This window comes from Mytilus edulis, chromosome 7 (genome assembly GCF_963676685.1).
Source record: "Mytilus edulis chromosome 7, xbMytEdul2.2, whole genome shotgun sequence".
Lineage (NCBI taxonomy): Eukaryota > Metazoa > Mollusca > Bivalvia > Mytilida > Mytilidae > Mytilus > Mytilus edulis.
The window spans coordinates 53135891-53149250 of NC_092350.1; the positions used below are offsets into that span (position 1 = coordinate 53135891).

General features: G+C 31.6%; 1 protein-coding gene across 1 annotated transcript; it reads left to right on the plus strand.

Annotated features, from left to right (window-relative positions):
- The first annotated feature begins 843 nt into the window (after positions 1-843).
- Positions 844-11680, plus strand: LOC139481757 (perlucin-like protein). Its single transcript, XM_071265247.1, has 5 exons — positions 844-950; positions 3517-3601; positions 5761-5871; positions 8041-8156; positions 11587-11680. The coding sequence occupies exons 1-5, from the start codon at positions 870-872 to the stop codon at positions 11599-11601; spliced, it is 408 nt and encodes a 135-aa protein (XP_071121348.1). The 5' UTR covers positions 844-869; the 3' UTR covers positions 11602-11680.
- The last annotated feature ends 1680 nt before the right edge of the window (positions 11681-13360 follow it).

Consider the following 13360-nt stretch of genomic DNA (forward strand, 5'->3'; position numbering starts at 1 on the left):
TTTTATTTGGTCATGTGAATAAGGGTTGGCTTAACATATACATCTACATCTAGTAGACAAAAACAAATGCCGGTGTAAAACGTTAAATAGCTTCTAAATGCTAAATGGAAAGTAAACAGTGATGGTTTTATTCATAGTTTAATAGTTAACTTTTTGTACAAAATCCGGAATATAAATTAAATTTTTTTTTTTAATCAAAATCGTAGCTACTATCCGTTTAAATATAGCTTTTCGATTGTTTAAGTGTATTAACATCAAAGGCTTTCAAACATTCGGCTTTGAGCGTTCCTTGTTAGGGTTAGTTCAGAAAAGGAATGCATTTATTAGGATTTTGTTTTTTCCTCGGTAGCTTTTAACTACGATCTCAAGTCCATGTTCACGCTTACGTAGTCATTGAGGTTTTTAGGATTAGGTAGACTGCCCAGTGTCTGTATATACCCTTTTTTCAAGTTGTATTTGAATTCCCGCCCTTTTACATTGGTCAACCCACTTTCCCGTACATACATGTTTCATATACTTGAATTTTTTTTATTTTTAAAAAATAGTGAAAGTGTTGTGTACTTATCTAATATAGAAAATGATGACTGAGGTATAATAATATCATGTGTTCCAACTCATTATCAACTCATATTGTGACATATCAATAGTACAATGTGTTCCAACAAATAATCAACTCATATTGTGTCATATTAATAGTGTTCCAACTAATAATCAACTCATATTGTGTCATATTAATAGTGTTCCAACTAATAGTCAACTCATATTGTGTCATATTAATAGTGTTCCAACTAATAATCTATTAATAGTGTTCTAAAAAATAATACTCATATTGTTTCATAGCACCAGTTGTACAATGCCCTGAAGGATACATGATTTCAAATAACTTAACAGCTAGTACTAATTGTTACTTCTTCAGTGGAGATGATAAGCAAAGCTGGTCTGATGCTTTGGTAAGTATATTTAATCTGATATCAGATTTAATAAAAAGTAAAATCACAAAAGCACTGAACTACGAGGAAAATTCAAAACGGAAAGTCCCTGATAAAATGGCAAAATTAAAAGCTCAAACACTACAAACGATTGGACAACAACACCTTATCAGAGTAGGTTTAATCTAAGATTATGAAAGATGGTTCAAGAATTATCTACAATTAATTACAAAACATTTAATACTAATTCAGGCATATTTGCTTTCGTTTAAAAGACTTCCATTTTGTCAAATGTTTTATCGTTTGTAGTTGTAAATCTTATTTTTGTCTGTTGTATTCGTGCACGTGAGTTATGGTAAAGATAATTAATTATCCAGTTTATTTATTAGATTTTAGTTTGGGTCAACTAAAGGAGTAGGTCCGGTAAGGGCCGATTTTGGCCTCAAATTTCAAGTTCATCTAACGAAAGTTTTTGGACACTTTTTAAACACTTAAGTGTCTATTTCAATTGATTCGATTAGTTTATGTGAAAGATTTTAACTGATTTAGTCAATAAAAACGCTCTGATTCAAGCTTAAATATGAAAAATCTATCAAATATGCCAAAAAACGTCACTTTTCAGATGGTTTTTGTCAAAAATGAATGTGGCCGCATCCGTGTTCATCCTCAACCTTTATATATGTTTTGTTTTATCATCAAATACAACTTCCACTTCAATATTATGAATGAACACGAATGCGGCCACTTTCATTTTAGACGGAAACCGTCTAAAAAATGACCAAAATGGTAAAATTTTGAAGATTTCAGTAATTTAGCATGACTTAATGATGCTAAAACGCGTTATTTGTGCATTGTATCGTCAAGAACAGCTCATATTTATGTAGCAGAAGCATTTTACTTTCCAAAATATAGCTTAAAGATTACATTTTCACAATTTTCTAAAACTGCTATATTTTGGGGCCAAAAAGGGGTCTTAGTGAACCTACTCCTTTATACGATATATTTGGTTTACAGTTTAATAAAGAAGAAACACCGACATAGCTAGATAATACAATTAATTATCTAATAACTTCCACAATTTGATATTAATTAGTATTGTAATTTTCATTGTTATTAATAAATGTTATATCAGTATTACAAACCTAATCTTGAATTCTATCCTAATTCTATCCTATTTTTGGGAAATCTTTAGAAATTCAAATGTGACGTCACTTTGTGCGTTTATCGCTTTGGCTAACTCGGCTGTGAAATTTTATGTGCTGGTTTTGGTTGTTTTATGCATCCGTTTTTATTCTGTAGTTAGTCACCAGTTTTATCATGTATATCTATTATATAGCCATTTAAAAAATAAATACTGTTTGCAAAAGTATGAATTATTCTAAATAATAAGGAAGTTCTTGTTCCAGGCAGAAAACCCTAGCCGTATTAGGCACAACTTTTTGGAACTTTTGGTCCTCAATGCTCTACAACTTGTTTTGGCTTTCGAACTTTTGTCATCAGAGTGTCACGGGAGTCTTGTGTGGACGAAACGCGCGTCTGGCGTATTAAATTTAAACCTGGTGCCTTCTGTTAGCTATTATTCGTCTGTTTCTCTGTCCTATATGTTCTTCCATTTAATTGTATTGTAGTCCTGTAATGTAATGTTGTCATTTTAATGTTATATTTAACATTGCCATAAAAGCGGGAGGTGTGGCATGCCACAAAACCAGGTTCAATCCACCATTTTGTTTAATTAAAATGTCCTGTACCAAGTCAGGAAATTGGCCATTGTTATATTATAGTTCATTTCTGTGTGTTTTACATTTTAATGTTGTGTTTCTGTTGTGTCGTAGTTCTCCTCTTATATTTGATGTGTTTCCCTCAGTTTTTGTTTATAACCCGAATTTTTTTTCCTCAATCGATTGATGAATTTGGAACAGAGGTATACTACTGTTGCCTTTATTTATAGCATTGAAGTTACATCGTTAAAAATGTAATATATTATTGATACAAAAATGATAAATCGAAGGTAAAACAAAAAAAGACACATGAGTTAACCTTTACACTAGTATTAGCCTTGTTATATTTAAAAATCATAAAACCTAATACTTCACATATTTACACGTAGATAATTGATGGATGCACTAACAAAGTCTAAAACACTTCCACGTCTAAGATAAAAACTCATTAATCGAAAATAAACTCACAACGCAATGTCTTAAATAGAAAAAAAACCAGACAAACAATACTACACAAAACTCAACATATAAAAAATAAAGACAATGCTACATTCACCCCAACAAATACTGGCGGTGAGCTCAAATACTCCAAAAGGGTTATCAGATCCTGCTTCACATGTTGCACCCGTCGTGCTTAGTTATTATTGATCTTGCTTTTCTTATTTGAGGGCATAAAGTAAACAAAGGCAACAGTTGTTGACGGTTGCCAATAGTCATAAATCGATTAAGCGAAAAAAACCACAGCAACTATAAGAGGGAAACAGTGGAATAACAGAAATACTGAACTGTTTCAAAAAAAAAAGCTAACGTTTCATTTGGTGAACTAGAATTATGATATAAATGTAGTGTGTCTTGTTTTGCAATTTTAGAATATATGTAGGATGAAAGGTGCCTACCTATGGGCGCCAAAAACCGTAGTAGAAGCTATTACTGTTAAGAGTACGACGGGTTTTGGTAAGTTATGAGTTTAGTAATCGGTTATTGAGCGATGTTATGTGTATCGTTGTAATAAAAAAGGAATATTGACTATTCATTGACAAACACATTCCTAATTACTTGTACTAGTAAGCATGTAAAATGGTCCTGTCTACGTTTTAAATCTTCATTATGTAAATAACATGTATCGAGACAAATATTGTTTTATTGGCAGCGGACAGTAATGCTATAATATAGTAGATGGAGATCTAGATAACTCTTTATTTAACATAGTAAGAAAACGGTACGAACTTCAAATGAATATTGCTTTGTTTTGCCTATATTATTAATAGAAGATGGAATTCTATTATGATTAATGTTTCAGTGTCTATTTTCGAATGTATGGTATCCTACTACCAACTCAAGGCAACATGGACATTTCAAAAATCTTGATTTGAACCTAGCAGTTGAATACCCAAACTTAATACCGTCTTTTGTTAATTTTGCAGTATGATGAAGCAGTTCTAAAATCTGAAAAAGAAATCAGTATTGGACGCGCAATCACTTAATATGTTTGAAATAGGGTGATTTTTGTAACAATAGGCAACACAATATCAACGTCCAACCACGTTCCCGCCATTACCATATAATGTGCGGGTGTTGCATTTCATCCGATTGAAAATGCTGATTTTTTTTAAAGAACTACTTCAATAAAAATAATAAGTACGTTAACCTCTGAAGAAGACAACCAACACTCACGATCCACATCACCCAAATCATACTTTCGTAAATCTAGAACCTATATTTCAATTCTATCACCTCTTTGTTGAAGGTTTTCGAAAGGGGATGCAAAATTTTAATAAATAATAAAAGCCATAACTATGATTGTTAATGAAAGCTCATAATCCTATCTGATAAAAAAACCAGCGCAACTAAGTATAGTTATTCACTGTCGAATCTTATAGCGAGACCGATTGCTTTAACAGGCTAAGCGTATTCTGCCATCAGAAGCCATATTTAAGCAGAATTTTACGATTGTTAATATGAGACATAATCAGTCAATTTATAGTTTAGACAACGTTTTTGTAGCAATAACACGACGACATCATGCCTTTAGTGAGTTCAGACACACTAACAACCCTATCGGAACTAAACACATTGATATTCTCATTTTGTGTCGACTTTATTATTACAAAAATAACTACAAAAAGTCCGTTTATATTATTTTCCTATTCATCATGATACGATATCACAACAGTTCCATTGGAAATGAGTTTCACTACTTATTTGAGTGCCAATCTGATATTGTTAAAAATATCGGAAAAAATTACATTTCAGAATATTACCGCATTTATCCATGTGTTGGGAAAATGAAAGGACTGCTTTCATTTTGCAATATCAAAGTTCTTAAAAACTTATCATTGTTTATTAAGAAATTATTTAAAATATCGTAATTAAATATGATTATATGTTAACGTTGTTTTGTAGTAACCATAATTATGACTATATATTTTGAATATTGTTGCACATGTAAATATGTGTCTGAGTGTTTCCAAATAAAGTATATTGTTATTATTGTTATCATTATCTTTTCGTTAGGTCATTGATCACTTTCAAAAGTTTAGACGATGTAAATTTCGTTTATTGCAACGGATATGTCTGTTTTCTTCAATAATATACAAAGCACTCAATCCGACTTTTTGACGATAAAAAAAATATATATCAACTCGAAATAGATAACTCTCATGAATTGATTTTAATGTTCAAAATAACTCACCGAAGGATCTTTTACCTATTCACATTTCTAACTGTTTTGTCTGTTTGTTTTGTTCACGCATCTTTGTCAATTTAATGGAATTTGATGCACCTGTAATAAACAAGTGAGAGGTTTAGCTAGCTATACAACCAGATTCAATCCACCATATTGTTTTACATAAGAACATGCCTGTACCAAGTCAGGAATATGACAATTGTTGTTCATTCGTGTGATGTGCTTAAGCTTTTGATTTTGTCATTTGATTATGGACTTTCCTTTTTTTAATTTTCCTCGGAGTTCAGTATTTTTATAATTTCACTTTTTACTGATGTATTGAAATTAATTACCTCGAGCTGTATTCAAGCGTTATAAAATTACCACTCATAATGGAATATTTAAAGACACAAAATATGACAGTGATAATAATCCAATTCTTTTTTAGGACAAAACGTAGATATATGGACAGGTCTTTATAGTCCTACAAGTGACGAGAATTTTGAATTTGTCGATGCTGGTGGTGCTTTAACATTGGATACTCTCCCATTTGGAGAACGTAAGTGTTGCCTTTTTAGATAAGTATTAGGTAATGAACTATGGCTGTTATTTGCACTTTGTTCTGGTTGTTGTATCTTTGACACACTCCCCATTTCCATTCTCAATTTGATGGTTTGTCTTATGTACTATTATTTGTTTTTTTGTCATTTTCTTTTTTAGCCATGACCATGATGACGTTGTCAGTTTATTTTTCATCTATATTGACTGTCCCTCTGGTGTTGTTAAGCTCATCTTTTGGATTATACGTCTTTGAGTCAATGACCCATTTAACAAAATCAACAGATCGAAGTCAACATATTAACAAAAGAAGGCATTCTTCTGAGCATTGGAAAGCAAATTAGTTATCTCAACTTAGAAAAAGTAAGATCAGTCAAGTCCACCAAACTTCCAAAATACAACAGAAATAAATTATGTACTACAAAATTACTAAGAAAGACTTTGGACAGGTAAATCAACACTTTACAAGGAAACAAAACTTTATCAAAGATACTGATTTATAATTTTGTACGTCAAACATGTTTCCGTCTATAGAAGACGTATGACTGGCAAACAGTTTGTAGGCCAACTCATTTTTTTTAAAAATGTGACAAATTGAAGAAAAACAGTTTCAAAACATATGCCCAGTAGGGTAAAGGTAATCAATACTTGTACCTGCGAAAGATAAATAAAGGCAACAGTAGTATACCGCTGTTCGAAATTCATAAATCGATTGAGAAAAAAACGGGTTACAAACTAAAACTGAGGAAACACATCAAATATAAGAGGAGAACTACGACAGAACAGAAACACAATAATAAAATGTAACACACATATAAACGAACTATAATATAAAAATGGCCAAATACGATATACTAGTTGTTAGATTGAAATTTTTATGATATTTTATACTTTCCTATAAAATTTCACTGAAGCTTTAAAAAGTACATGAAAAAAAATACAAGAACGACTATACAGCAAAACTGATATTTCTCAAATAACGACAAACTGATATCAAGTATAAAATATCAACGTAACAACTCTTAAAAGACTGAATAATAAATCTCTCAGTCAATTTGAGTATTTCGGTCAATTTGAAGACTCATCCACTGCGGTTACTTTAGTACTGATCAGGCATTTTTTTTGGCAGTCAATTTAGATCCGTTCAGTCTATGTTCAGATTTCAGTATCTGCTATTTTCCTGTACACATAAACATCATACTAGTCGTCTAGACTGGTAATGAACAGAACTGAATTGGCCTCAATAGAACTCTCTATTCAGCACTGAATTTACCGAAGTCGATATGACTGACAACATTTCGATATCAATTTAAAAACATACACATTCTATCGGTTAAACAATTAGTTGGTGATTGTAGAACTTATATTGCACGGCAATAAGGCGATGAGGTATGATTGCAAGTGAGAAAACTATCCACCAAACTGAATGCTCAAATGAAATGAAGTGGATCTAAGAAATTACTGGAAACTTTACGGCCTTCAACAATAAGAAATCCCTTAACCATATATTCGGTTATCAAGTGCCTGACATTAATAAAGAGACTATTCAATTTAGTGCCTGACATTAAAAAGAGACTATTCAATTTAGAAAAACAAATATGACAGACATGAACCAACGACAACATCTGAACTACGCTCATTACTTGCGAAAGGCACATGTCGATTTTTAGTCAGTCTTCCTCGGTCCTCTACTGGAACACTGGTGAAGTTAATATGTAATAAGCACACTTCTGCAAGTCTTTTCTGTAAAATTAGTTGAGCTTTAAGAAAGAGGCTAAATATACAAAAGGGGGTTCAAACTCCATAAGTCGATAATAAACTGACAATGCCATGAAAACAAATAAAAACAGACTAACAATAATAAACAAACACAACATAAAAGAACCCCGCCAAAAATACCGGAGACGGGCTTCATGCTTTTTATGATTTTCTATGCAGTCGTTGTTTATCAATTATTTTCTATTAAGTTGTTTTATCATGACTTTCTATTACGTCTTTTTTATCATGATTTTCGATTATGCCTGAACCAGTCACTAATATGCAAATCGTCTCTCATTCATTTGATGTGTTTGAACTTTTTTATTTTGTCATTTGATAAAGAGCCTTCGGTATTTTTGTAATTTCTTGTTATTATGTTATTTCACATTGATGTTAGAATTTTTGTTTCCAGGTGATCCAATACAAAACGATGACTGTGTGGAATTTGAATCTGCACCTAATAATAACTGGAACTGGGATGACGATCCTTGTGATAGAGCCCAACGTTATATGTGCGAATTTCCAAGGGTTAGTATGAACAACCTTTTAGGAATGTTGTATTTAGAAAACTGTATATCTTTTGTAACCGAATCAATCGTTACCAATCAGATTCAAGAAAGTGCACGACGAATAATCATACTCAGCGTAATTTTGTTTTGGTTTTATTGTGTTTTGTATTTTTTTTAGGGCAAAAAATATGATTTTAAACAAAATAGCATTTTTAAATGGGTTAAGATATCTTACAAAATTCATATTTTTCTGAAGAGTCTTTGCTCACTCATAAAACTTTAATCAAGAACATAAAGAAGTATCAGAAACTTCACAATATTTCATTTCTCAATAGAAGAATTGATTTTAATAGAGTTGTAATACAACCATCGATTTTTCCTATAAGTCTTTGTTAAATTTGCACTTTTCAAAAAATGTGCAGAATTTATTTTTGTTTTAAATAAAGAAATACTTCGCACTAGTAAAGTGTTATCCTGTCCAGTACTAAAAACAACATTTCACAAATAATATCATTGCATTAAAGAAAATAACCTTCACTGGAAGTTAGCTATTTAAATATTCGCCTTTGTTTTCTTGTATACGAGCTTGATTAATCATGTAACCTCAAGTTGCCAAAATATACTCTACATAATACCAAATAAAAAAATATTGGTGCTTTGAAACACCTAAAATATATTGTTTTGACCAGAAACTTTGCCTGAAATGAAATGTAGGATTCATTTCCAACAACTGTCATATTCAACAGAATATTTTTTCGACCCTTTTTCGTTTGCAACCGGATGTGACGTACTATGATTTGGTGATATTACTCATAAAGAAGACATTTTTGTTGCATAAAATGAATGTGATTTTTTTTCCTTTGTAATAATTCTTATGTCAAGCATAACTGTCAAATTTTGTCACAATCAGTTCAAAGTTAGAGAACAAATATAGTCTTTGCTCCTTTATACTGAACTAGTATATATTTGTTTAGGGGCCAGTTGAAGGACGCCTCCGGGTGCGGGAATTTTTCGCTACATTGAAGACCTGTTGGTGACCTTCTGCTGTTGTTTTTTTTCTATGGTCGGGTTGTTGTCTCTTTGGCACATTCCCCATTTCCATTCTCAATTTTATAATGTGAATCGAGCAATTTTTTTTTCGACGTTTCCAAATCAAGCCGCACCATGACAAAATATAGTGTTAACCAATAAATGATCAAATAGCTATCTCATCTGCCTACAAACAGTTGAATATGATACAAAAGGTGACTTTTGTATGATAAATACCACGAATGGACCTATGTGTCTTCATTATAAGGTCTCTTTTGGTCCATTTATACTTCTGATTTCCTCAAAATTTAAATTTTAAAACATTTGGATTATCTTTCACTAATTAATGCAAAAAAACAATAATAAATGAATAATTACATGAATTATAAGTATTCAAGCTGAATTAATCATCCATATACAAGTTAAAAGACTACATATAGTGGTTTAAATAAGTCTTTACTAAAAACTTAATTTTCCTTAGCGTTTCAGAGAGTGACATAAAAAGCATCCCTTTTAGTTACCAATTTGTTATAAATGCTTCGAAAATAATTTCATTTACTTATAATTAAATATCTATTACATTAACACTTATGGAAACGTTTTCTTTTACAGTAAAATATAAGAAATAAGGAAAATTAAGGAAAAGCTTCCCAATACACTGAGTCTGGCTTGCTTTGTCTTTCAAAATTCATGGTAGAGGCTTTTGTAAGGAAACTTTCTGATAAAATGTGTTTTTGAGACTCAATCCATTGTGAATAATTTATTTTTGTAATAATTCATTTAAATAGCATGAAATTTTAACAAATGCGAGTACTTAAAGGCCGATGGAAAATTTGTAGCTTCCCATAAAAAGATTTATTGGTTTTCCCTTACAAGTCTTTATTTATTTTGCACTATTCCACAAATTACTCATTGTGCAGTTTATCTTTGTTTCAAATAAAGAAATACTTAGCTTGCGTGAAGATTCATCCTGTCTAGTACAATAGACACAATTTCACATAACATATCATGGCATATAAGAAAGTTACCTACATTAGAATTTATTCAGTAAATTGTTCACCCTTTTTTTCCTGTGTACAAGCTTGATTTACAATGTAACCTCAAGTTTCCAAAACATTCTATAGAAACACCAATTGAAATTATTATGGTACTTTGAAACACCAAAGATATATGTTTATGACTCAGAACTTCATTAAATGCAATGATATCTAGGATTAATTACCTTCAACTGTCAAATTCAAGGGAATATTTTTTCAACCCTTTTTCGGATTCAACCGGATGTGACGTTCTGTAATTTGGTGGTATTACACCTATAAAATTATTAAATAATTTATATAAATTTTAGGATTAACTAACAATGACAAAAAATAAAATCATTCATCTCTTAATTTTTGCGAGCCGTTGCATTTTGAATCTGTAAAAATTTAAAATGAGTTGAAAGGAAATTTTACGTCTTCCAAACATCTTTTTTTGGGTTATAAGAGTTATAAGAAACTCCAAAACAACGGAATACAAAACGCAATAGAAAACAAATGAACATAAAACGGAACGATATATGATGTTTCTTTAGCGTAAGCAGGTCCTGCTCAACGTATGACATCCACTTTTTAAAAACTATAATAAGGTATGATTTGAATGATTCAAACGTAGCGGCGGCAAATGCTATTGATTTGAATAAGTTTCCAGTAAATTTTAGTGTGGTTAAGTTGACCAAGCATTTAATTTTAATTTAATTATATAATCTTATGCTATATAAAAGAGGGACGAAAGATACCAAAGGGACAGTCAAACTCATAAATCTAAAACAAACTGACAACGCCATGGCTAAAAATGAAAAAGACAAACAGAAAAACAATAGTATACATGACACAACATAGAAAACTAAAGAATAAACAACACGAACCCCACCAAAAACTAGGGGTGATCTCAGGTGCTCCGGAAGGGTAAGCAGATCCTGCTCCACATGTGGCACCCGTCGTGTTGTTTATGTGATTACAAATCCGGTAAATAGTCTAATTCGGTAGGTCACATTCATGAAAGGGAAGGGGATTGTAGTTACGACGTAAGGAACATATCCGATATCATTTGTGAAACGGTTATTTCATAACGGTCAACCAACTCGTGATGGCGTCCGTAAAATTTACGAAGGGATGATTTCAACTTCACCATTTGGAACTCTTGGTTTAATAGCTTCCTTGTGAGCAGTAACCCTCTATCAAGAAAATCATGATAGGAAATGCAAGCACGGGAATATCGTATCAATTGGGAGATATATACCCCGTATGCAGGTGCTGCTGGAATGTTGCTACTTAGAAATGGAAAGTTCACAATTGGAAAGCTGAAATCCTCTCTTTTGTCGTAAAGTTTAGTCTATATATGTTTCTATATTAAGACTAATCTATAGTATGTTATATTTTCAGGAAACTTGTCCGTAGAAGTTTATGTGGTTGTCGTTATATTCTAATGGAAGGATATTTCCACATCTTGGCGCAAAAATAAAAAAATATAATTATACTTATGTGTTGTTTTTTTGTTTTGGCCTTGATCGACCAAAAGCAGTTATTCCTCGGCTCTCTTAAGGATAATGAGATGTTGTATGATTGTCAATGCGACAACTATCTACCAAAGTTTAAATGAAGTGGATGTAAGTCATTAAAGACAACTAGGGCTTTCAACAATGTATAAAAAAGAAGATGTGGTATGATTGCCAATGAGACAACTATCCACAAAAAACCAAAATGACATAGACATTAACAACTATAGGTCATCGTACGGCCTTCAGCAATGAGCAAAGCCCATGACGCATAGTCAGCTATAAAAGGCCCCGATAAGACCTCGTAAAACAATTTAAACGAGAAAACTAACGGCCTTATTTATGTTAAAAAAAAAATTAAAAAATGTGACAATATCCGTATCGTATATTCAGTTATTGTAGGTCTCGACATGTAAAATATGAAACAATTCAATTGCGAAAACCAATGGCCTTATTTGTAATATTTTGAGACCATCGAGAATAATTCTTTTCTATGGTTTCATGAGGAGGATTTACTGCACACATGGCACTTAACATATAGTTTCAAATCGATAAAGAAAAAAGTAAAATAACACATAATTTAGAAAGTAGGTCACACTGGATGAAATTTTACAAAATGACAAATCTGTCCTTCTTTCTTTTGGAATCAACATGAAAGAAAACGAAGAAAATTTATCTACATTATACTGGATACAAAAACTTCACTAAACTCCATATAAAGAACGATATATAGCTGGATCATCAAAATGTTCGACTAAACATCTTTCTAAATTACTGACTAATATTCTTTCTACAGTAAAAGATGGCGTTCAAAAATATTGTGATGAGATATATTCTACAAGTGGTGTTAACCAGATATGGATTATAAAAAATTCTAAAGATCTACTGCTTAATTTTAGATCACAATCTCTACAATTTCGCAGCAACATTAAGACTTTTGATTTTTCTAAGCTTTACACTACCATTCCCCGTGCTCAATTGAAAAATCTACTTCAACATTTCATTTAACAGAGCTTTTTCTATAAAAATGGGAATCGTGGATTCATTTTTGTTTGTTTTGGGTTATAATAAATCCTATTTTGTAAAGAACCACACTGAAACAACTAGAAAATATACTGAAAATGATATTATCAAAATGCTGGACTTTTTGATCGACAATATATTTGTTGAGTTTGAAGGGTTGATATTTCAACATACAGTCGTTATTCCGATGGGTTGTAATTGTGCACCACTATTGGCCGATTTGTGTTTGTACTCGTATGACGCGGAACTCATCCAGAACCTTCAAAAAAAAAAGCACCTTGCGAAATTCTGATATTTTACTTTCAGATATATTGATGATGTCCTATCACTGAAAAACCCATATATCAGCCAATACTTACTTTTTATATATCCCAGTGAACTTGACATGAAGGATACTACTGATAATAGAAGGACTGCTTCATACCTTGATCTTTTTTTTAATATTGACACAGATGGATGAATCAACGCTATAACATATGACAAAGTTTGCCTCTTATTTTAGTAAAGTTATCAAAGGTACCAGGATTACAATTTAATAATCCAGACGCCCATTTCGTCTACATAAGACTCATCAGTGACGCTCAGATCAAAATAGTTATCAAGCCACACAAGTACAAAGTTGAAGAACATTGAGGACC